The 21,942-nt window shown below is 40.7% G+C and overlaps 1 protein-coding gene across 1 annotated transcript; it reads left to right on the plus strand.

Annotated features, from left to right (window-relative positions):
• The first annotated feature begins 16 nt into the window (after positions 1-16).
• LOC124280864 (telomerase-binding protein EST1A-like) lies at positions 17-18,457 on the plus strand. Its single transcript, XM_046716854.1, is given in 18 exon segments — positions 17-891; positions 1,465-1,629; positions 4,390-4,573; positions 5,662-5,879; positions 6,350-6,428; positions 7,266-7,376; positions 8,572-8,748; positions 10,893-10,954; positions 12,176-12,194; positions 12,196-12,322; positions 13,048-13,303; positions 13,945-14,042; positions 14,729-14,832; positions 15,655-15,831; positions 16,240-16,380; positions 16,770-16,920; positions 17,618-17,829; positions 18,350-18,457. Coding segments are annotated over 18 exon segments (3,249 nt in total). The 3' UTR covers positions 18,443-18,457.
• The last annotated feature ends 3,485 nt before the right edge of the window (positions 18,458-21,942 follow it).

A 21,942-nucleotide genomic window follows, 5' to 3' on the forward strand; every position in this document is an offset into this window, starting at 1 on the left:
CATAGTAATTATCAGGATGAAGATCCCTGGGCACCAAGGATTAGACCAGCACGGCGTCATAAAAAAACGTCATTCTTCAGCTGGGTCAAGAGGGAAGAAGGATAAGATGGATAATTATAGTGATATTGGGACTGATGGAAGCAGGAGAAGGAGGCATGACAGTCACGGAGGCAGCTCGAAAGAAGGAGGGAGGAGAGATTTCTATGAGAGGAGGCATAATTCTCATGAGCTTGACATTGGGTCAAAGCGGGAGGGATTTAGACGGGGCAGGCATGACAGCTATGGTGAATCTCCCAGAGACAATATTAATATCAAGGTTACTTTGGATAGGAATCAGAGACAGGTTAAGGTGTCAGGTGAACAGAACAGGTCCGAGTCCGACATGTCCAGCTCTCAACATGCACATTCTGGTGGACTTCTCCATCTTCCAGGGCATCAGTCCAAGCAGCAGGAATATTATCAGGAAGAACAAACAGATGCAGGCATGATGGCAAGCCATCATATGAAGAACAGAGATCAGACTCAGGATCAAAGCAGGAAGATGCTTTTTGATCCAAGGAATCCAAACAAGCCAATTGTAATAACCAACTCAAAAATCAAAGGTCCGGATAAACGTGAGATGGCTTCATCACCCCAGGAATCAAATCGCAGCACTCCACCAACTAATGTGCCTCAGCAGCATCCACCCCCACAACCACCTCAGCCCCACCCCCAACAGTACTATCAAGACTACCGTCAGGGATTCACTTACCCAGACATGCCATACCCTGGCCCAGCATATGGCGGCATGCCACCACACCCGGCAGCTATGTTTGGTTATCCCCAGTTTCCATTCAAAGAGTGTGGCCTCTACACTGATGACACCTACACTAGGGACCCATATTATCACGGGTAAGTACTTTGTTCTTGTTGTGTCTAGTTCATGTGTGGAATTTGAAGAGCTTGATCTGGAGTTTTATAACTTCAGTAAGTAACTATATATTGAAGTTATAAGCAGCTTTGTATATGTGACATTATTGTGATTTATTGTGTTAAAGCACTGATTATGTGTTTGGTAATGAAATATGTCATTTATTCTAAAACAATAATAATGATATGTCACTGGATTTAAACAAGTGATATAACAAGGAAAGACAAATATTCTAATGTATTGATGTTCCAGAACTATGGTAGGAAATCAATACAACAGTCCACAAAAATGTACTGTGACAGAATTGCCCCCTGCCTGATGGAAAAAATAGTTGTCTTCAAGAAAAATTACTAGTCTCATACTAACGATCATCATTCAAATCAAGAAAAGAACACATTCAGTGACATTTTTCATGTGCGTGATACAGCTTTATTGTGGTAAAATTGTATGATCCCGATCTAAAGCTGAGGATCAATTCAGAATGTCATCACCATTATGTATATTATATTTATACAACATTAAATGTGATGTGTATCTTACATTGCTACCTTCAGTGGCTACGATCCTGACCAGGTAATTGGAGGCAGGTCCAAGTCGCAGTGTCGAGCCATGTCTGAGCAGCTACTCCGAGATACCCAGCCATTGGACAACCAACTTAACAACCTCCTGTCTCGGAGAATCTCGGGTGATGATGGGTGGAGAAGGATCACCAAACTCAGGTACAGACAACATAGAGAGAATCTTATCGTAGTTGTCCAGATATTGTTTTGAGCGATTGGGTATATACTAAGAAATGATTCACAGTGTTTTGACTTGACATTTTTCCAAAAAATTTGCTTAAACATGTTGACAGGTGACTTCTTATTTGTATCTGTTCATCTGTTGGCCAAGTGTATGACAAATTCTCAGTAGCACTATATTATTATTCCCCGCTATGCGTATAGCGCGAAGCGGGGGATATAGTATTAGGCTCCGTACCTAAGTACGTACATACGTTCATACGAATTGGAATATCTTAAGAACCGTTCTCTGGATTCTTTTCATATTTGGTACCTAAGTTCATCACAGTATAAGAAAGGCCCAAGTCAGGTTTGGTGACCTTGACCTTCATTTCAAGGTCACAAGGGGACTTTCACGTTTTACCTGCATGTTAAGCTATCTCAAGAACCGTTCTCTGGATTTTCTTCATATTCAAAACACAGCTTTATCTAGGGAAGGCGCAGGGCCCAGTCGATTTTGGTGATCTTCACATAATTTTCAAGGTCATGGCGACACTTTGAAGATTTCAGCATGTAAACCTGCATGTCATTGTTAAGCTATCTCAAGAACCGTTCACTGCAGGGGTGGAAATTACCCATTGCCCGACGCCCGAGTCCAGTGTTTTTTTCTGTCGGGCAAGCAAATTTGTATATCACACTGTACCGGTGTCCAGTTGATATTCCAATGTTAATTATGTTGTTTATTTAAAAAATCAACAAGCAAACGGCGGGTATAGTGGAAAAATTATCAGGGCAAGTGATTTTACATGTGCCACTGTACCGGAGTACACTAACAATTTTAAAGTTATTTTCACCCCTGCACTGGATTGTCTTCACATTTGAAACCAAGCTTTATCCAGGGAAGGCGCAGGGCCCAGTCGATTTTGGTGATCTTCACATAATTTTCAAGGTCATGGCGACACTTTGAAGATTTCAGCATGTAAACCTGCATGTCATTGTTAAGCTATCTCAAGAACCGTTCACTGCAGGGTGGAAATTACCCTGTCCAGTGTTTTTAAAAAGCAAATTTATATCACACTGTACCGGTGTCCAGTTGATATTCCAATGTTAATTATGTTGTTTATTTAAAAAATCAACAAGCAAACGGCGGGTATAGTGGAAAAATTATCAGGGCAAGTGATTTTACATGTGCCACTGTACCGGAGTACACTAACAATTTTAAAGTTATTTTCACCCCTGCACTGGATTGTCTTCATATTTGAAACCAAGCTTTATCCAGGGAAGGCGCAGGGCCCTGTCGATTTTGGTGACCTTCACTTAATTTTCAAGGTCACAGCGACACTGAAGATTTCAGCATGTTAACCTGAATTGTGAGCAAGATATTTCAAGAACGGTTCTCTGGATTTTCTTGAGACTTTCCAGACTTTCCTTAAATGTTTTTCAATAAGCAATTTCTTTAGTACTATTTTTGCATATTTCATACACTATGACATTCATGTCAAGGTCAAAGTCACTCTTGAAAATATGTGGGTGTTTGAACAACTAAAGAGCCAGATATCAAGAGAGGTTGATTAGCCATGTTTTTGTTGACATTTAACTTCATCTTAAACTTTCATTACTTTATAAGTTTGATTTGATAATTTGCGTCGGGGGATTATGATAATTATAAATCAGTGTTCAGGGCGATTATGTCATTCCTTAGTGACAATCTACAACCCACCGCTTCTGACTTTTTTTCAAACTTATAAGTAATGTGACAATATGTTTATAAATCTTGTGCTTTTAGGGTTATTCACTGCAGTAGAGTACATGTATGTGAGATGCTTGTAATCAATCAGAAAACTGAAATCTGTAAAGAAATATAGTTACACAAATTGGAAAGGATAAATTGGGTGTTGTTATACAATTGGGTATTGAATGTTTTGATACATGTTTGTAGGCAAGCAACTAAAAGTTCATTGGGTAATGGTGATTTGTCTTGTATATTTTATGCCAATAGGCAGTTGAGTTGGTGCTCTGTCACCCATGTGTCTTTTGCTTTCAAATAGTGACCAACAGGTGTTGATGGTCAAGTATCAAACACTGCAGTGTTGAAAATTCTCTGTACTAGAATGCTGAGAATGAAATGGATAAAATTGTAGTAAGAGTTCCTTGTACCTGAAAGACACAATTTAGAATGTTCCTGTATGCTCTGACATGTTTTGTGTACGCTGATAAAGCATATGGAAAGGATTACCAAATGGACACACATTACATGCTTTATGCAAAGTATTTTTCACAAAGTAAACCTAAGGATTCAGAACTTGCAAACAGCATTATCAATCTCATTTGAAATGAAGATGTCAAACTTTGTAAATAACTTATCATTAGCTAGGTCATGGTTAATTGACTTTCACCAAGTTTAAAGATGTTACAAAGGTATTTTCCTGGCTGGCATATGTAAATTGCATAGGGCTCATCTAAGATCAAAGGGCTCATTAGATGTGCCATATGGTACACATTAAAGGAATTGCTTAAATTTTTTTAAACTGTTTGACTCAAGTTTGATCAGTAGTTATCTGATAGTTGAGGGAATATTTAATCCAAACCATGCTGTAAAAAATTACTTTCTTAGGCTGTGTATATGGTATCCAAGGTTCAGTAAGTACAAAAAGACACAAAAAAGTATTAAGAAACATTCTTGCACTTTAGGTACCTTTTTGACATACAGTAATCTTACTTCAATACAACATGTCACATTTCGGGATTACATTGTTTCAGAGATGAACTACGTAGCCGTTACGAGCAGATCATATTCCTGGATGCAGATGTATCCAACAAGCATGGTGTTGAGCAGCTGCTGTGGAAGTCAGTGTACTACCAGGTGATTGAGGTGTTCCGCCGTCACCTGGGGGAGGATGAAGATGAGGACTTCAAGGACAAGCTCCATACTGTCCTAAATGAAGTAAGTAATGTTTGATACTAAAAGACAGTGGGACCGCCTCCGTTGTGTAGTGGTTAGAACATCCGCCCGCTGAGCGGAAGATCATGGGTTCGATCCCCGACCGCTTCATACTAAAAGACGTTAAAATATGGTACTTGTTGGTCCCTGCCTGGCGCTCGGCATTAATGGGTACAACAAGGACTGGTCGGTTTGGAGTCAGTATAATGTGTCTGAGTGGGGTATTCATGCTTCACTGCGGCATGGTATCTCAGTGGGCTAGCACTATAAAACCAGCTTAAGTTTGGGCTAGTACATGTACAAGCATCCGCACATACACACGCATGCACGTCGTCATATGAGCGAAATATTCTCAAGCACGACGTAAAACCCAATTTCACCTCACCTCACCTAAAAGACAGTGGTTGTTTTTATATAGTTGGTGAGTATATTTTTATGCCACTTTTCGCAAGATTCCAGCAATATCAAAGTGGGGGACACCAGAAATGGGGTCCCCACATTGTACCTATGTGGGGAATCGAAATTGGGTCTTCGGTTTTACGAGCAAACGCTTTAAGCACTAGGCTGTCCGAATGAGACCTCATCTGTGAAAGAACTGCAATCTATCGATACAGTTGGAAGCATAATCCCATACTCCACTGTGTTTACTTTGATGCTATTTATTCCCACTTATCGCACGGCTGAGGTGCTCATCTTGTGGGACCATCAAGTGACAGGGCAGTGGTCTTGTGAATCACACCATGATTCTGTGATAGGTAGCTGTAGAAGTTTTCCCAACATTAAATGGTTGTAGCTTTGTATAGGATCATAAAGGGATGTTTGCATCCAAACTCAAGTTTTTCATTTTCATGAATCGTTGGCTTTGTTCATCCTTTTGAGGATTTACCAAGTTGTACATCTGTATCTTTGTGTACATATCATAATTCTATTGACTTGGATTTTGCAATGAAATTAGTGATGCTGTAGCAAATAAGAACTAAACACCCAAACCTTTCAGATTCTATTATCATTTAGAATATTTCATTCTTCCAGCTGACAAAGACTAGAGTGTAAACTGCTTCTGATAATAGTTTTTATGCTTCCTTCCACAGGGTACTGAGTTTTTCCAGAATCTTCTTCAGAAGCTACAGTCTACCTATAATTTTAACATTGATGTGTTTCTGGATGTAAACAACCCTCCTGGAGACAACATCAGCCGATCGGTCAAACTGGCCCTTCTCAGTGTCCAGAGGACCTACATCTTCCTGGGAGACATTGCCCGGTATCGGGAACAGGCTAATGAAACCACAAACTATGGGCGAGCTCGGAAGTGAGTCGGTCAGATTGTATTCAGTAATGTCAAACAGCCTTTAAGAACTGTAATATTGACATGGTCATTACTAGCATAAATAAAACTCCTGTCATCAGAACTGTCTATTTCTGTTTCAATATCAAAAGTGTTTGAAGTTTAATGCTGTACTCAGTAATACATTGCAGTTGTATCACATTGGTCTGTACATAATCAATTCTGGACCAGACAATCCAGTGATTGTCATAATCTAAGCATATTGGATATGATGACATGCATTACTCAAGTCAGTGAGTCTGGTACCCAATCCTGTTAGCTGTCTGTTTTGACAAGCATAGGATTTACTACTTTTAGAAACGATTGACAGGCTTTAAAAGCTTTAAAAATAAACAGATACTTTCTATTCTATTTTTCTCTTTCACTTTCAGTTGAATGGATAGATGGATTTGTTTCACATGCAAAATCACCTACATTGTTTTTCTTGTTTCCAGTTGGTACATGAAAGCACAGCAGATCGCTCCTAAAAATGGAAGACCCTATAATCAACTTGCAATTCTAGCCATGTATACGGTAAGTGTGCGAGTGACTCACTGCAGAGATTCAGTGTTAATCAAACAGTGTTCGTGCTTTCAGTATTGATATATTAAAGATTTGTCTTTCAGAGAACATAATTAATGTCAAACAGTTCACAGTCATCAAAAATACTTCACCAGTTTGCATACACAATGTTCCTCCCATGGTTGTGAATATGTGTACTTGCAAATTTAACCAACGGCACACTAGACCTGATCCAGAGGGAAGCTACCAAGTGCTCAGATTTAGGAACAGCTGGCATGGCACAAAGGGCAAGGTTTCACGTTGACGGGTGTCAACATTGCTGTTGCCTTGTGGTTGCCTGGTCTGTGACATGATTTAAAGTCAGTCTGCTGTTTGTACAGAATTCAGGCATAAATTAATGTTTATTTGACTTTCCATACCTTCTAAATGCCATCATTTTATTAGTTAAGATGCACAATGCTTAAAATATAGACATTCAACATTAACATATACTGTTTTCCAAAGTGATTTTATGTGCTCTTCGGTGATAGAGGAATATTGTGTGTACAGACCATAGAGTACTGACAATGGTGTTCAGTGGTAATCCAGTATTCTGAACTGGAAACTATGCCTGTAGCCTGAAAATAACCAACAACCTGCAGTTTGCCTGGAACAAATGTATTAGTGAGTGACACTGAAACTGAAACTTGTCCAACTGAAACTGCTGTTAATGTTATCAGAGTAAGACTCTGATATAAATGAGATTGCCAAGAAACCACAAAGCCGGAAAAGTTAGAATCATAGGTTTTGTAGCTGTAAACTGAGAAATGTTACTCTAACTAGGACTGTTATTTTGTGTGTGTTTTGCAGAGGAGGAAGCTAGATGCGGTGTACTACTACATGAGGAGTCTGGCTGCCAGCAACCCTTTCCTCACAGCGAGGGAGAGTCTCATGTCAGTGTTTGAAGATGTCAGGAAGAAGGTGATGACTGTTGTATTTTCATATCTTAGGAGCACAGTTTGTTTAGTATCAGTTTGATGATATTGTGTGTTCAAGAGTTTGAGTGTTCGGGTTTAAAGTGTTTTCTTGCATCACATGAAACATGAAATGATGTAATTTTTCCTTATCCTGACTCATGCTTATTTGCTTGTCTCCTCCTTCTATCCGAAAGATGGGGCGGTGGGGTAGCCTAATGGTTAAAGCGTTGGCTCGTCACGCTGAAGACCCGGGTTCGAATCCCCACATGGGCGCAATGTGTGAAGCCCATTTCTGGTGTCCCCCGCCGTGATGTTGCTGGAATATTGCTAAAAGCGGCGTAAAAACCAAACTCAGTCAGTCAGTCTATCCGAAAGATAGTGGAACACTTGAAATCCCTTGAAGTTTCCTTCAAAGAGGAGGATGTAAAATCCTTACTCACCCACGAGTAAGGGATTTCGCCATGTGACCTATAAGGGCCCTTATAGGTCACATGACGTAAATTCCTTACTCACCCACGAGTAGCCTTATTTCATACAATATATTCAAAGTTTCGGTGTAGATGCTAACACTGTTATCAAGCAAATGATGTACATTCCTGATGATGATGATGTGGACGCTTAACATGCGCTTTCCGACAATGCGTTTAGTAGGTAAAGCATTTATATACATGGGTAAAGTAATGCTTATACAATTAACGTACAGGCTGATAATGTTGATGATGTTTACACATTGGACTAGGTTGATGTACAAAGGCAATAAGATTGCTTAGTGATGTGTTGATAGTAGACAGTAGGTTTGAGCTTATTGTTGAAGATAAGCTTTACAATTAAATTCATGGAGATTTTATCACTTACTGTCACATCCGTTGTACTTGCTTCTTAGGCTTTGAAGACAACATTAGATCGTCACCAGTTCTACATATAGCCAATTTGCAGTAGAATCCGTTAATAATAATAACAGGACCTGCTTAAGTTGGGAGGGAAAGTGCTCAGGTTATGTCATACAATTGCAGTATTCGCATTCAATACCTGTCATATTATAGTGTCCCCTTGCTCTAAATATCAAGCAGTGATGGGCTTTGCAAAAATTCCATGCCATTTCAGTAAACCTTTTCCATGAGTATATTGATTTCATAGTTATTCTAAATTGTAATTGATAAAGCCAGTGTAAGAGAGTGTTTTGAAATATTTTTTGATAGGCTGAAGCTACAGAACAGAAGAGACTGGCCGACAAGGAAAAACTGAAGAAGTTGAAACAGAAGAGACACCAAGATGGCCCCCGGGTTGAGATCTGGGTGTCTCATGATGGCAGGAGTGTGGAAGATAAGGTTGACGAGACACATGAAGAAGATCTCACTAATCTCTCTGCTATAGAGGTGAGATATCACGTTTGAAAGTTTTCATTGGCCTTGGTGGGTAAGGGTGGGGTAAGTTTAATATATTTATTCATATTTGACCTATGATTGGATTACCTTGAAGGTCAAGGTCTCTTAGTATGAACTTGGGCTAAAGAAATTGTGCATGATTACTTGAGTATTTATCAATGCAATGTGGTGTGACTTAGTATACAGTGCACTCTGTCAAACTCGGACTCTGTCTTTCTCGGATTGCTGTATAAACAGGACTGAACTCACGGTCCCGACGTAATCCTTCTTTGTTGTCATAATAAAAAAGTTCTGTATCTCGGACTCTCATTATTTCGGATTTCGGACCAAAGTGTCTGCCCGATAAAGTAGTTACATGTAAAAACATTGCTATATAATTCGGACTGAGCAGGAAGTCCGCTTGGCCAATAAACCTTGAATAAACATTCCGTTGATTGGTTTGTGTATTTTGTCTTATTTACTTAGCAGGAAGTCCGCTTGGCCAAGACCGCGTGGTCTAGCGGTGAACGCTTATTTACCTATGATGCGACTAACACCAATTGTAAACTTTAATTGAGCCGATCATGTCAACTCAGTGTCAATGTCACTATGCATTTAAGATGCCATCAGACACAGTGTGATATCAATCAGTTGTAAGAAGTGATTTTATTGGATAAAGATTGGTTTCTAATGACGCTTTTTCGCCACAGTCTGCTATAAGGGTCGTGATTGGTCAAAATCAGACACATGACCTAAGGCAGCCAATCATATTACGGCAATGGATACCGTCCTCGTAAACGAAAACTTTTAGATTTAGACAAAAGTTTTGGGTAAAATAATGCTATTCTGAACATATTAAGTAAGAAATTGCTACCTATAATGTAAATTATGGAACGATTCGACTTTATCGTGCTAGGCTATGACCTGTGACAAAATGCTTCATGTATATATTTTCGCATTGAACATCCTGTCCGAGTGTGAAGATTGAGGCGGCAAGAGCCGAGATGTCACTTGTCAGTGACTTGAATTACATTACATGATCGCACAAAAAGATGGAAATAGTAATTTTATATGTACGTTTGACAACTTTTATGAATGTTGTTGTTGATTTCATTCATTAGTTTATTCAATTTATTTCATGAATTCCTCGAAACATCGTTACTTTGCTCTTTGACAATGTTATTGTGGACCCGCTGCCGAAGCAGGCGTCCGAGAATCGTTGTTTTCAATAACATTGCGAAAAATAGTTTATAATTTTAATTCTGCTGATAATAGGGATATAACTCCATTAAAATCTGTGTACTTCGGACTACTGTATAATTCGGACTTTTTAGTCGGTCCCAAGCTGGTCCGAATTAGACAGAGTGCACTGTACACTTAGTATATTATCTATAAGACTGGGTCTTGATTGTTTAAGGTCAAGGACCAGAGGTCAAATTATGAAACATAGTTCTAAGTTGATATAATTTCAGATACATCATGAAATATCTAAGGTTTAATCAGTCAACTCCACAGTTATCATATGTCATGTTTTATCAGAGGCAGTTGACAGGACAAGGTGGTTAAACTTGATGATTTATTTGCTGCACGTCATCATATCCCAATTGGGTAAATCAATACTCACGATGTCAGTCGTGGATTGTCTGATCCAGATTAAATTATTTACAGACTGCTGTCATATGGCTGGAATATTGCTTAGTGCTCATACAAGCAACACTCTGTGTTTGTGTAGTATGGAGACTTCTTAACTGTTATACGACTCTTGCATCAGTGGATGATCTTTAAGGTCAAAGTGATGTCTTTTCATATCCATGATGTTTTTAGGAAGTTCAAGAGATTGAAGGTCAAGGCTATGAAACAGGAAGTGCTTATAACAAAGGGCATAAAGCATTGAACTCGTGTGAGGTCAGCTGTACTTCATGCAATTAAGGGGCCAGTGGGGTAGCCTATAGTCTATACTGGTTAAAGCATTCACTCGTTACGCCAAAGATCCAGGTTCGATTCCCCACATGGGTACAATGTGCGAAGCCCATTTCTGGTGTCCCCCTGCCGTCATATTGCTGGAATATTGCTAAAAGCAGCATAAAACTAAACTCACTCACTCACTCAATTACCACCCACTTTTTACCTGAGACATATCTAATTTTATATTTCAGCTCAACAAACGGTTTGTGCTTAGTTTCCTCAATGTGCATGGGAAACTCTTCACTAAGATAGGGTAAGTTCTTCAGGGACTATCATAAAGGATGTGTAACTTTGGGTGATGAAAAGGTGTTCCCTGAATACATACCACCAAGATTGTCAGAAATCTCGGTACATCTGCAGTTTGATATGAAACAACAAATGACTGAATTCCCAATTTTGCTCACAACAAATGTGATTATATTTTATGCAACACATTCTTTTGAAAATGTGTCCCTTTTGGGATTCTTGGTCGGAATACTTAGGGCCCCAGCAACCTCTGTTTGCTTTACGAGGTAGTTAAATGGATCAGGTTGTCAGTAGGGCTGCAACGATTCGGTTCAATTCATTGAAAATCGAATCTGACACCTTAGTTTCGATTTTCGATAACCATTATCACTATTTCTATTTGATATTTAAAAACTAGTTTAAGTATTTCCACACAGCCAGAACGTAATTTTGACCCCAACTCAAACAGTTTTGAGCGCTGAAATAAGGGGAAATGTGATTGGTTGACGTCGGGCTAATTATCCAATGAGAATTGTTGTTAGTAGACATCGCCAAGTTGACGATTGATTTCACGCTGAAAACGCCGACTCACTTGAACTCTGAGAGTTAAATGAAATCTGATGTTTTAACTTGTATAAAGAATCGAATCGAAAATGTTCGAATCAAAGGTCCAATATCGAAAATCGAATAGAATCCAGGTCTGGGTGAATCGTTGCAGCCCTAGTTGTCAGACTCCGTGACTCAGCTGATTGCATGGATCGATGTTGATATTGACAGTCACTTGTTTGTCTGGTCTAGATTCGGTTGTTTATCCAAATCACTACATTTTAATCTCTACAAGTGTCACAGCCATGGCACATTCTACTGAGGGGCAGTGGGGTAGCCTTGTGATTAAAGCGTCAGCTTGTCACACCTAAGACCCTGGTTCAATTCCCCACATGTGTACAATGTATGAAGCCCATTTCTGGTCTCCCCTGCCGTGATATTGCTGAAATATTGTTACAAGCGATGTAAAAGCACACTCACTCACTCACTCACTTCACCATGACTACTAGACAGTGCAAATAGCTACATGTTTTTCCTTTCATCCATCTCAAGTAGCTAAACACTTATATTAAATATGTTTTCTTCAAAAAGTTTTGAGTTTGCCCATGCTATCAAACACCAGTTTCTCTTCCTAGCTTTGGTACATACAAGCTGTCATATAGAACTGTGGCTTAGTAAACACCTTGGGACTGACTGTTTTCAGTATGGAGACATTCCCCGGAAGGCAGCTGCCTGATGTTGCGAGAGTTTGAGGCTCTCCTGCAGAACTCCCCGGTAGTCATCAGCAGCAACAGGCTGATACAGCTCATGGCTATCAATATGTTTGCTGTGGAAAACACAGCTCTTAAGGGTAAGCTGGACTGCAGTTGTTGTGGCATTGAAGATGCATTATGTGTGTTTTGGGCAGTTCTTATTTAATTTGTTAAAATATGGTACTTGTTGGTCCCTGCCTGGCGCTCGGCATTAATGGGTACAACAAGGACTGGTCGGCTCGGAGTCAGTATAATGTGTCTGGGTGGGGTATTCATGCTTCACTGCGGCATGGTTTCTCAGTGGGCTAGCACTATAAAACAAGCTTAAGTCTGGGCTAGTACAAGCAGCCGCACATACACATACACACACATGCACGTCATCATATGAGCGCGAAATATTCTCAAGCACGACGTTAAACCCAATTTCACCTCACCACACCTTATTTAATTAAGCAAATATGGCATCAAACGTTGATAATTTTCACTCACATATGTGTCATGTGTTTCTACTGAAAATATCAAGAGAAAAAAGAACCTTCGTAGTTTAAACTGTATTATTTCAAACTGTGGCACTAATATGTTGGCATCGACCCTTTGGTATTTCGTTTGGTCCAAGAACGTAACATTGCTGATGTAGTATAAGTGTGCTGGAACAGGACATGAATAAACCGTTTATGCAACTGAGTGTATATGTGGCAAAATGGTCAGCATTCTTAGCACTACGCAGATTGGCATACTGTAACAAAACTGAATATATATATCAACCTGTATACTACTTGTGATACGACCGATACAACAGCTGACACCCTACTCCTGCTTCCAGATGAAAGTCTTGGAGAGACGTGCCGGTCACTGCTTCAGGAACACGCTGTCCAGCTGGGTCTGGACATGTTTGGGCTGCTCATCAAGCACTGCTCTGATCTCCTGACCTCCCACCTCAGTTCCACAGACTACCCAGCCCAACTGCTGAATGAGGACCTACACCAGCTTGTCCCTGGGGTCAAGACTTGGTCTGACTGGATGATGTGTCATCCTGCTCTGTGGAATCCACCTCCATCACTCAGGCCCCCGGACCTTGGGTATGTAAAAGCTTGTGCTAGGGCAGTAGTGGGCTTGTCAACTATGAAGTGTGTGGAAATGGGTTTAACATTGTGTTAAAGATTATTGCACTTGCATTATGTGCTTGTGTGAGTATGGCAGCTTGTACTAGTTTTATACTGGTCTTACAGTGCTATCCCACAGATATACAGTGAAGTTTGATATGGTTGCCCCAGTCAGACACTCATTGCTTGTGTGGGGTATCCATCTAATTCCAAGCATTTAACAGATCAGATCTTTTCATTTGTTTTCATAATTAAGGCCTCAAACCCCATATATTACAAAACTTAAACTAAACATCTATTTTTCTTTGTAATTCAAGAATGAAATCTGCAAATGTATCTAAAATGTATCAGCATACAAAAGTAAAAAGATTTAAATTAATCCTGATACACAAATATTTCTCAGCCTCGAAGTTTTGTATGTAATTTTCCAGCTGATTTGTGAATAATGAAAACAAAAGCAGACTTAAAATACACACTTGTCTGACTCCACTGAAATAATTAATATAGACTGCTGTACTAGTTCTTGAAGTTTCTGTCACAGATCTATAAGATTTATCTGATGACTCGATTTACGGACAGATGTCTGTGTGATATTTGACTTCCCTGATATATTCCAGGCTTGACATTGATGTGTGGATGGGAATGTCGAATCTGTGTAATGTGCTGACAGGACTGGACACCTCACATGTCAAAATCTACAGAGACAGGAAGGAAAGTAAGTCGGGTTTACTGTTTGACAGATCTGGCCAGACCAACTTGTTAGAGTTTAATGATAATGATATTAAGTGTATTGATGATATTTTCAAATTACCGGTCATAGTCGTTCTGTGGATTGTGGTTATTGTTTTTGTTTCTTTTAGAACGGTGTCGACCATAAGCTACACCAGCACTTTAGCTGGGATTTGGAATGTGAGCACACTTTCAATTGCTGGCATTTCAACACAATATTTTAGATTTTTCCTTATCCTGACTCATGCTTAAGCAATAAGTATGAGTCAGGATAAGTATAAAATATCAATTTTATTCAGAAAATTACATATTTTTAGAAATCAGCTTCAAATACTTCAATATGGTTTATGTGTCTTGTTGTGTCGTAAATCCGTGAAGTTCCGGGTTAGAATTTGTTTTGAACAACCCATGCTTGTCCTAAGAGGCGATTAATGGGATCGGAGGGTCAGGCTTGCTGTCTTGGTTGACACATATCATACTATCCCAGTTGCTTAGATCGATGCTCATGCCGTTGTTCGCTGGATTGTCTGGTCTAGACTGGGTTATTTACAGACCGCCTCCATATAGCTGGAGTATTGCTGAGTGCGGCATCAAACAACAAATGAACAATGAAATGTTGTGTGGTAGATCTGTGTCTCTATCATGAATCATGAATGTTGGTGATTGCTTCAGGCTGTGAGCCCATTGTCCTGAGTGAGGATGCTACGATGGCAGGCTTCATTCCAATGTTGAGTGCACTAGTGGAGAGCTGCTACATCCATACAACCACAGACAAGGTGAGCTGCCTGTAGGAAGTAGGTAGAAATATCATCATGTTAGTCAGGTCTCCAAACACTACTTGATGTAAAAAACGATAACTACCGGTATGTCGATCAGATGCTTATAATGTGTGACCAAGCTCATTGCCAATCACTCAGTCATGTTACTTTAGTGGTAAAGCCTTGTTGGTAAAACACTTTATCTGAATATTGAGTACTATGTGAAGTTTGTACAGTGTGACTGGTAGGGGTGGAAATAACCCATTGCCCGACGTCCGAGTCCAGTGTTTTTTTCTGTCGGGCAAGCAAATTTGTATATCACACTGTACTGGTGTCATGTTGACTTTCCAATGTTTATTATGTTGTTTATTTAAAAAATCAGCAAGAAAACGGTTGGTATGGTTGGAAAATAATCAGGGCAAGTGACTTTACATGTGCCACTGTACCGGAGTACACTAGCAATTTGAAACTTATTTCCACCCCTGGACCGGGATCATTGTTTTCACACCTGAATGTTTCTGAGGAAATTGTTCATTGGGATTCTAGTGTCAAATACTTAACAGGATGTTCTATGGCTGAAAATTAGTGAAATGTATGCAAGTTGGAACAACAGATAACCATGTCATTAAACATGAATACAAAAAATGTTCAAAGGCCACTGACTGGTACTTTTATTTGGCAATGTGGGAGGTAGCATTTGAGAAGTAACATTGTAGGCATCATTAAGGAGTGAGGACATATTACTTGAATTATGTTATTGAGATAACTATGGCAGTAACTGATTCTGGCATTACAAATATGCATGGTTTTGTCTTTACTAATACCATTATATATTTTCAGGAGGTTGCCAAGGATTGCCTGAGACTTGAGAAACTCCGCCTTTTCGGAGAGTACCTATGTGGCATTGAGCCACCCATGCTTTCCTACAATGTTGAAACAAAACTGTACTTCTCTGTTGCCTTGGCTACCTCAGTCAGTGAGGAAAAGGACAGGAAAAGAGGCGGTAATTCCTCAGACGTAAGTTAATGTCTACTTGCATGTCTCCATTTTACGTACCATTTATTGCATATTGCTGGAATAATGCTAAAAGTAGAGTAAAACTAAACTCGCTCACTCACTCATCAAGTCAACAGGCTTACTCTCTTAAACTTTGTTTTTCATCCATACTGTACCTATCAATGTTTCTTTTTCGTTTCGTAACATTGGCAACCTCAATTGCCTATAGAAAGAGCAGTCTGCACCAAAACCTTTTGAGTCTGTTTTCCCAAGCTTGGCTCCAAAGCCATCTTTTTCAAATTTTATTAGATGGCCTTAGTGGACAGAACAGAATTTTACAAAACTCAAACTTTAGACCAGTAGGCAAAATCTTTTGTCCAAGTAGTATTTTATTGCATGTTGTATCTGAGTTATTCCATTTGTATTCAGTCTGATGATGTGATAATTGAGAGTGAAGATGAGGCTGATGTTGAGAGTGGTGAGGAGGATCATGTCCGCCATCTGAAGGCCCGCAAGCAGGAGCTGCAGAAGAAGAAGGATGAACAGACCAGGCACCAGGAGAATGTCCAGGTAGGGACACGTTTGATCATGTGTAACCTCATGGCATGGACCCTCCACTGGTGGGAGATATGAGTGTTTCTATGTTAACTTCTTTGAGTGGCATTTAATAAGCTTGGATATACAATATTGAACTTTATGGATGACAACTTCATTCCTGCTTCAAACAGTTCAAGGATCTGTATTGAACATCGCACTCATGAAATAACAAGAAGTTATCCATAAAGTTTGTCAATATTGTATTTCATTGTCTTCATTGTTTTGTCAGAACTGTACCTCTGAGCTTATGCAGACATGACATATGGGTACATAAGGCACTAGACAATACTACCTCATATTTAAATCTATAACCATATATGTAATACCAGACAAATTTAACATGTTACACTCATGCTTTTCAGGCAATTCTTGATGAGAATCGGCATCGTCGAATTGAACTTGAAATCCATCCAATCTTCCTCATCCCTGACACCAACTGCTTCATCGACCATCTCCCAGGACTGAAGAGAATCCTAAACTCGAACAAATACACCTTGGTTGTGCCCCTTGTTGGTGAGTGCTTTCTTAGTATGGGGAAATAGTGTTACATCTCATTTCCAGCAGCTGACAACACTATTTCAGTAAATAACTGGAGTAGTATGAACATGGATTTTTGTGTGTGAAGAAGCCATCCAAAAATAAGGAATAAAAAGTGGATTTATCTTAATCAGTTGTAACAGCTTTTAGTAAATGTAAAATAATTTACACCTCATACATTTCAGGAGTTGCAGCAGTCATATAGTAGAACAGGGTTCAGGGGCTTGAAAAGCCTGAAATTCAGGCATTTTACCCTAAAAAGACTATAAATTCGTTTTGGCCTTGGATAGGCCCTAATTGCTAGTGGTTTGCTCTAAAAAGGCCCTATATTAAGCAAAACATGTCAGTATTACATAGAAAAAATACTTTGCAATGACAGTGGGTGTAAATTAATCTCTATCATGAAGCAAAACTTTCCCAGTGCAGCGATGTAGCTAAGAGTTATCTCCCTCTGATGTTCGGTCCCACATTTCACCAACCTTAGTTCCTTACAATTGTTGATTGGGCCTTGAAAAGCCCCTAAAAAGGCCTTAAATTTGATGGCTGATAATCTGTATGAACCCTGTAGAAGTGAAATAGATAATCAGTTTATATAGTTGCAAAAGGTGTAACAGTTATTTAGTAGATGTGAAATAGCTAATCTGTAACATGTTTCTATTGTACTTGTTTCCAGTCATCAATGAGCTGGATGGCTTAGCCAAAGGAAGTCGTGAAGGCCAGTATGAATCAGCCGAGCATGCTGGGATAGTCAAGTCAAGGTCACAGCAGGCCATTGTTTTCCTGGAGGAAGAATTTGAAAGAAAGAATTCCCACATACGAGCTCAGACTTCCAAAGGTTCCATATTGGAGACAATATCATTCAGGAGTGAAGAGACAGATGCGACGGTATGTATTTGATAGTTGCCTGTACATCTTACCTGTACAAACACTGCTCCTGGGAATGTCTGCTAGTATGAGAACTTCCCTCCTACTTAGTTGGAAAAAAATGTGAGGTCTTCCCATCCGCAACCCCCTTTCTCAGCCCCCTCATTTCACATACGAAAAGCTTGCCGTATACTCGGCGATATACAGTACTTGTGTCAGTGTTTTGACTTGAATATATTATGGGCATGCTTGTACGAAGCAACAACTTATATCGATGCCATACTCTCATTTCTTTCGAGTCACTTGGATTGGCTGTTGATTTCATGCTAGAAAATCCTGTTCTACGTTAATGATACAATGGTGATAGGGAAGTCACACAGAAATGAAGCTTTGGAGATGATTGGGTCCTGGGTAGTTATCAAAATAGACTGGAGACATAATACATTGTATAATAATGGATGAAACTTGTAAGAACAGTGGTGATTAGAATGTTCTGCTGAGTGATCTGCATTCAACACGCTGAAATTATTGTTATTTCCAGGGCAACAATGATGACTTGATCTTATCCTGCTGTCTTCATTATTGTAAAGATAAGGCCAGGGACTTCATGCCAAAGAATAGAGGTAAGTCTTAGTGTATTTCATATAATAAATGATAGTACTGAAATAATTATGGTTCTTTCTTTGTGATGTGATAGAGAAAACAAAATCCCAAGAGTCATTGTTAACTTTTCCTTTCATATCCAAAGGAAAGAGTGTTAGAAAAAAAAGATAAACCAGGTATAATGCCTTGTGGGTCAGTAAGCTATGGATGTCATTAATTGCTGTGGTATTTGTCTATTATCCTGACTCATGCTCTTTGCTTGTCCCCTTCCTCTTGCTTAACATAGTGGAACACTTGTATCTCCTTAATTGAAGCCCCTTCAATGTAAAATCACTAATTGGTACTCACCCACGAAGTTACCTCCCCGCCGTAAGCGCTGAACAGGTGTCGCCACCCTCTGGCCTCATGCTTCACTCTCCTTCTTCTTCACCAGTGAGCAGGATGTGAGAGCCTGTGTCTCCTTACACACTATATCCTTTGGTTTTTCTTAGTTAGTTACCTTTATAGTTTACTATAAAGGTATAGCTAGTATCCTTCAGTTATTTGGCGCTAATAATTAATCGTATTTCTACTGTTTATTCACGGAGTTCGCGGATTGTTCAGCTAGTTTTACATTGATGAAAAACTGTACTATTTGTAGATTACGCTTTTCCGCCATGGATCCGCATGTGGTATGCCCTAGTTGTACTACGCCTTGTGCGCTTGACTCACGCTGCAGTTACTGCATAAATTTAACCAATTCTGCCTTTGATAAATACCATCTTTATGCCTTGAGACGTGGTTGCAGATAGGTCACGCAAACTAGGTGTAGACATGGCCGATACGCCGGATTGCCCATCCAGTCAACTGCTGTCGAAAGTGATCCCTCCCGCCTGGTGTTCTGCTTGAGACCCCATCGAAGAGGGACGGGATGCAGTCCGCCACCTCTAAGAAGCTTAATCGCCTCTCCCAGACATCCAGTCATCGCAGACAAAGTCCAAGAGGGCCTCAACGCTCTTCAACGCAGACTTCGTACTCCCCAGGGCAGCGCCTTCCTCCAAAGGGAAATTCCACGGTCATCGAGAACTTTCTCAGACGAGATCGCTCCAGCAGCAGAATTAGCCTCTACGATGACCAGCCGATCATCATACCCGACATACGCCACAAGAAGCTTACCAGTGACAGCGACAGTGACGCCAGCAGAGATCAACAAGCAGCCTGATGCCTCTACACTGATGTCAGACGAGATCGCTGAGGGCCCCACCGCTAACACAGCAGAAAGGGCACCATCTACTACGCCGCAGATCATCCCAAACGATCTTATGAAACAGATCATGATTATGATGGAAGGCCACTATAGACTGGAGAAGCAGCCATCCCAGGGTCCGAAAGCCATGAAGGCTCCAACGTGACAGCACCCCAGGGCACCATCTGTCAACGTAGCAGCCACGACAATGCAGCCTTCGCTAAGGAAGTCACAGACCACCTCGACGAAGGACCCAGATGTACAGCCTTCGCTGGCCTTCGCTGGCGGGAAGAATCATCACCTTCTTCGGGCGCCATACTCAGATATGGAATCTGATCACCAGACCACACGCAAGCCTTCTCGCTGGTCATCATATCATCGCTCCCCAGGACCGACGATAATGGCTTCGCTGGCTATGCTCGCGCTGGCGACACCTGAACCCAGATCGCCTTCATCTAAAAGATCAGCAAGGGACTACACAAGAGCTTCGCTGGCTTATCAGTCCCCTCATAGATCGCCAAGAAGGTCAACCTATCGATATAGATCACCAAGACGATCACCTCACCGATCACCACGCCGATCACCTCACAGGTCTGCACATAAGCCTACAACTAGATCTCCACAAGCCAAACGATATAGAGATAGAGCCACACAGCCCTACATCAGAAGAGCAACAACCTCTTATCTATGATGATGGAATGGAAGATGATGGAGGAATTATTTTCTCAGATGCAGAGATAAGATATTGATGGTCAATAATCTAGATCTCTCATCACCTTCCAAGAGTGGCAATAAGGCTTAGACTTATCTGATGAAAGAAGATGACGCAGATGCTATTACACTACCCCCCAATCGACCTCGATTATGGGCGTACCTCAGAACCTAGATACAGCATTTAACAAAGCCACAAAGGTTCAGACGCCACATCTGCCAAATTTCAGCCAAGAAGTTCTCCACGATAATATGGAACCCTTCTTCAAAGCGCAAGACATCGATGAGAACTATAAGCTGATCTCCGATGCCAAGAACAAGTACTACAAGATTGATGATCGGAAATTGGTTCAGATAGAAACCATGACGCAGGCGATGTTCTTCGGGTCTAAATAGATCTAGAACAATAAATGAGACACTTATCTCCAGATTTCGAACACCTACCTCTGAAGATGACAGAATGATTTACTCGGCCCTACTGATGCAAAAGAAGGACCAGCAGTTTTAACAGATCATCTGACGCCTGTCTCAGCAGCACTGACCTTAGCTCGTCAGTCAAGGCCTCCTAGCTTCCTGCAACTGGGGTGAGAACTTTACAGCTCCACTATATACAGCCCCGTGGTCTTCCCCATCCATATTTGACGGAGGAATAGACACAGTCTCCAAAGAAGTCACCAAGGATTCTAGAGAAGTCCTGATGATTAAATCGATGGACACGCTTAGCCAGTGTCATTCGACAGACTTCACAAAGATACTCAGGAGATCTAAATTCACGGGCCTACAAAGAGCTAGAGACAGGAAGATTGCCAGTTCCAGGGGAAGAGATTCTTTCACGCCCATATGGCAACTATAGAGGAGGGTCAGGACGAGGCAGGACACCCAGAGGTTCCCGCAACTATAAACGCTGAAAGACAGGTTCGAACGACTGGAGTCTTCCACCCCAGCCGCTCCAGTACAACCGCCACAAGTGGGTGGACGCCTTCAACTACACTGGGAAAACTGGGGAATACTTCAAGACACCTATGTCTCCAACATTCTTCAACGCTGATTTCGTGATCCCACTACAGGCCAAGCCTCCACTAACAGTCAACCCTCACAAGTTCGAGGTAGAGGCACAACAACTACTAAAGTTAAGAGAGGCGGTTACATTACTCCTAACCAAGCAGGCCATAGAAGTAATAGAGCAAGGAAACATCGAACCAGGTTTCTACTCCCCAGTTTTCCTAGTACCCAAGAAGAACTCCAAGGAGAAATACAGACTCATTTACAACATGAGCTTCTTCAACAAGACTTACTTAAACAAACCACCCAGGTTCACTATGCTACATCTACCGCAGCTACGGCAGATGATTCGCCCCATGGACTACATGGGCAGTATAGATCTACAAGATGCTTATCTGCACATCCCAATACATCCCGAATCCAGGAAATACCTTCGGTTTACGCTAGACGGGTTACATTACCAGTGGAAAGTACTCCCATTCGAATAGCATCAGCCCCATGGTTATTCACGAGGATAACGAAACCGATTGTTATTCATCTACATCGCCAAGGGCTACGCGAGCGCTCTTCCTCGACGACGGATACAAGTAGAT

Source organism: Haliotis rubra, unplaced genomic scaffold (genome assembly GCF_003918875.1).
Source record: "Haliotis rubra isolate DU_JTF1 unplaced genomic scaffold, ASM391887v1 Scf275, whole genome shotgun sequence".
NCBI lineage: Eukaryota > Metazoa > Mollusca > Gastropoda > Lepetellida > Haliotidae > Haliotis > Haliotis rubra.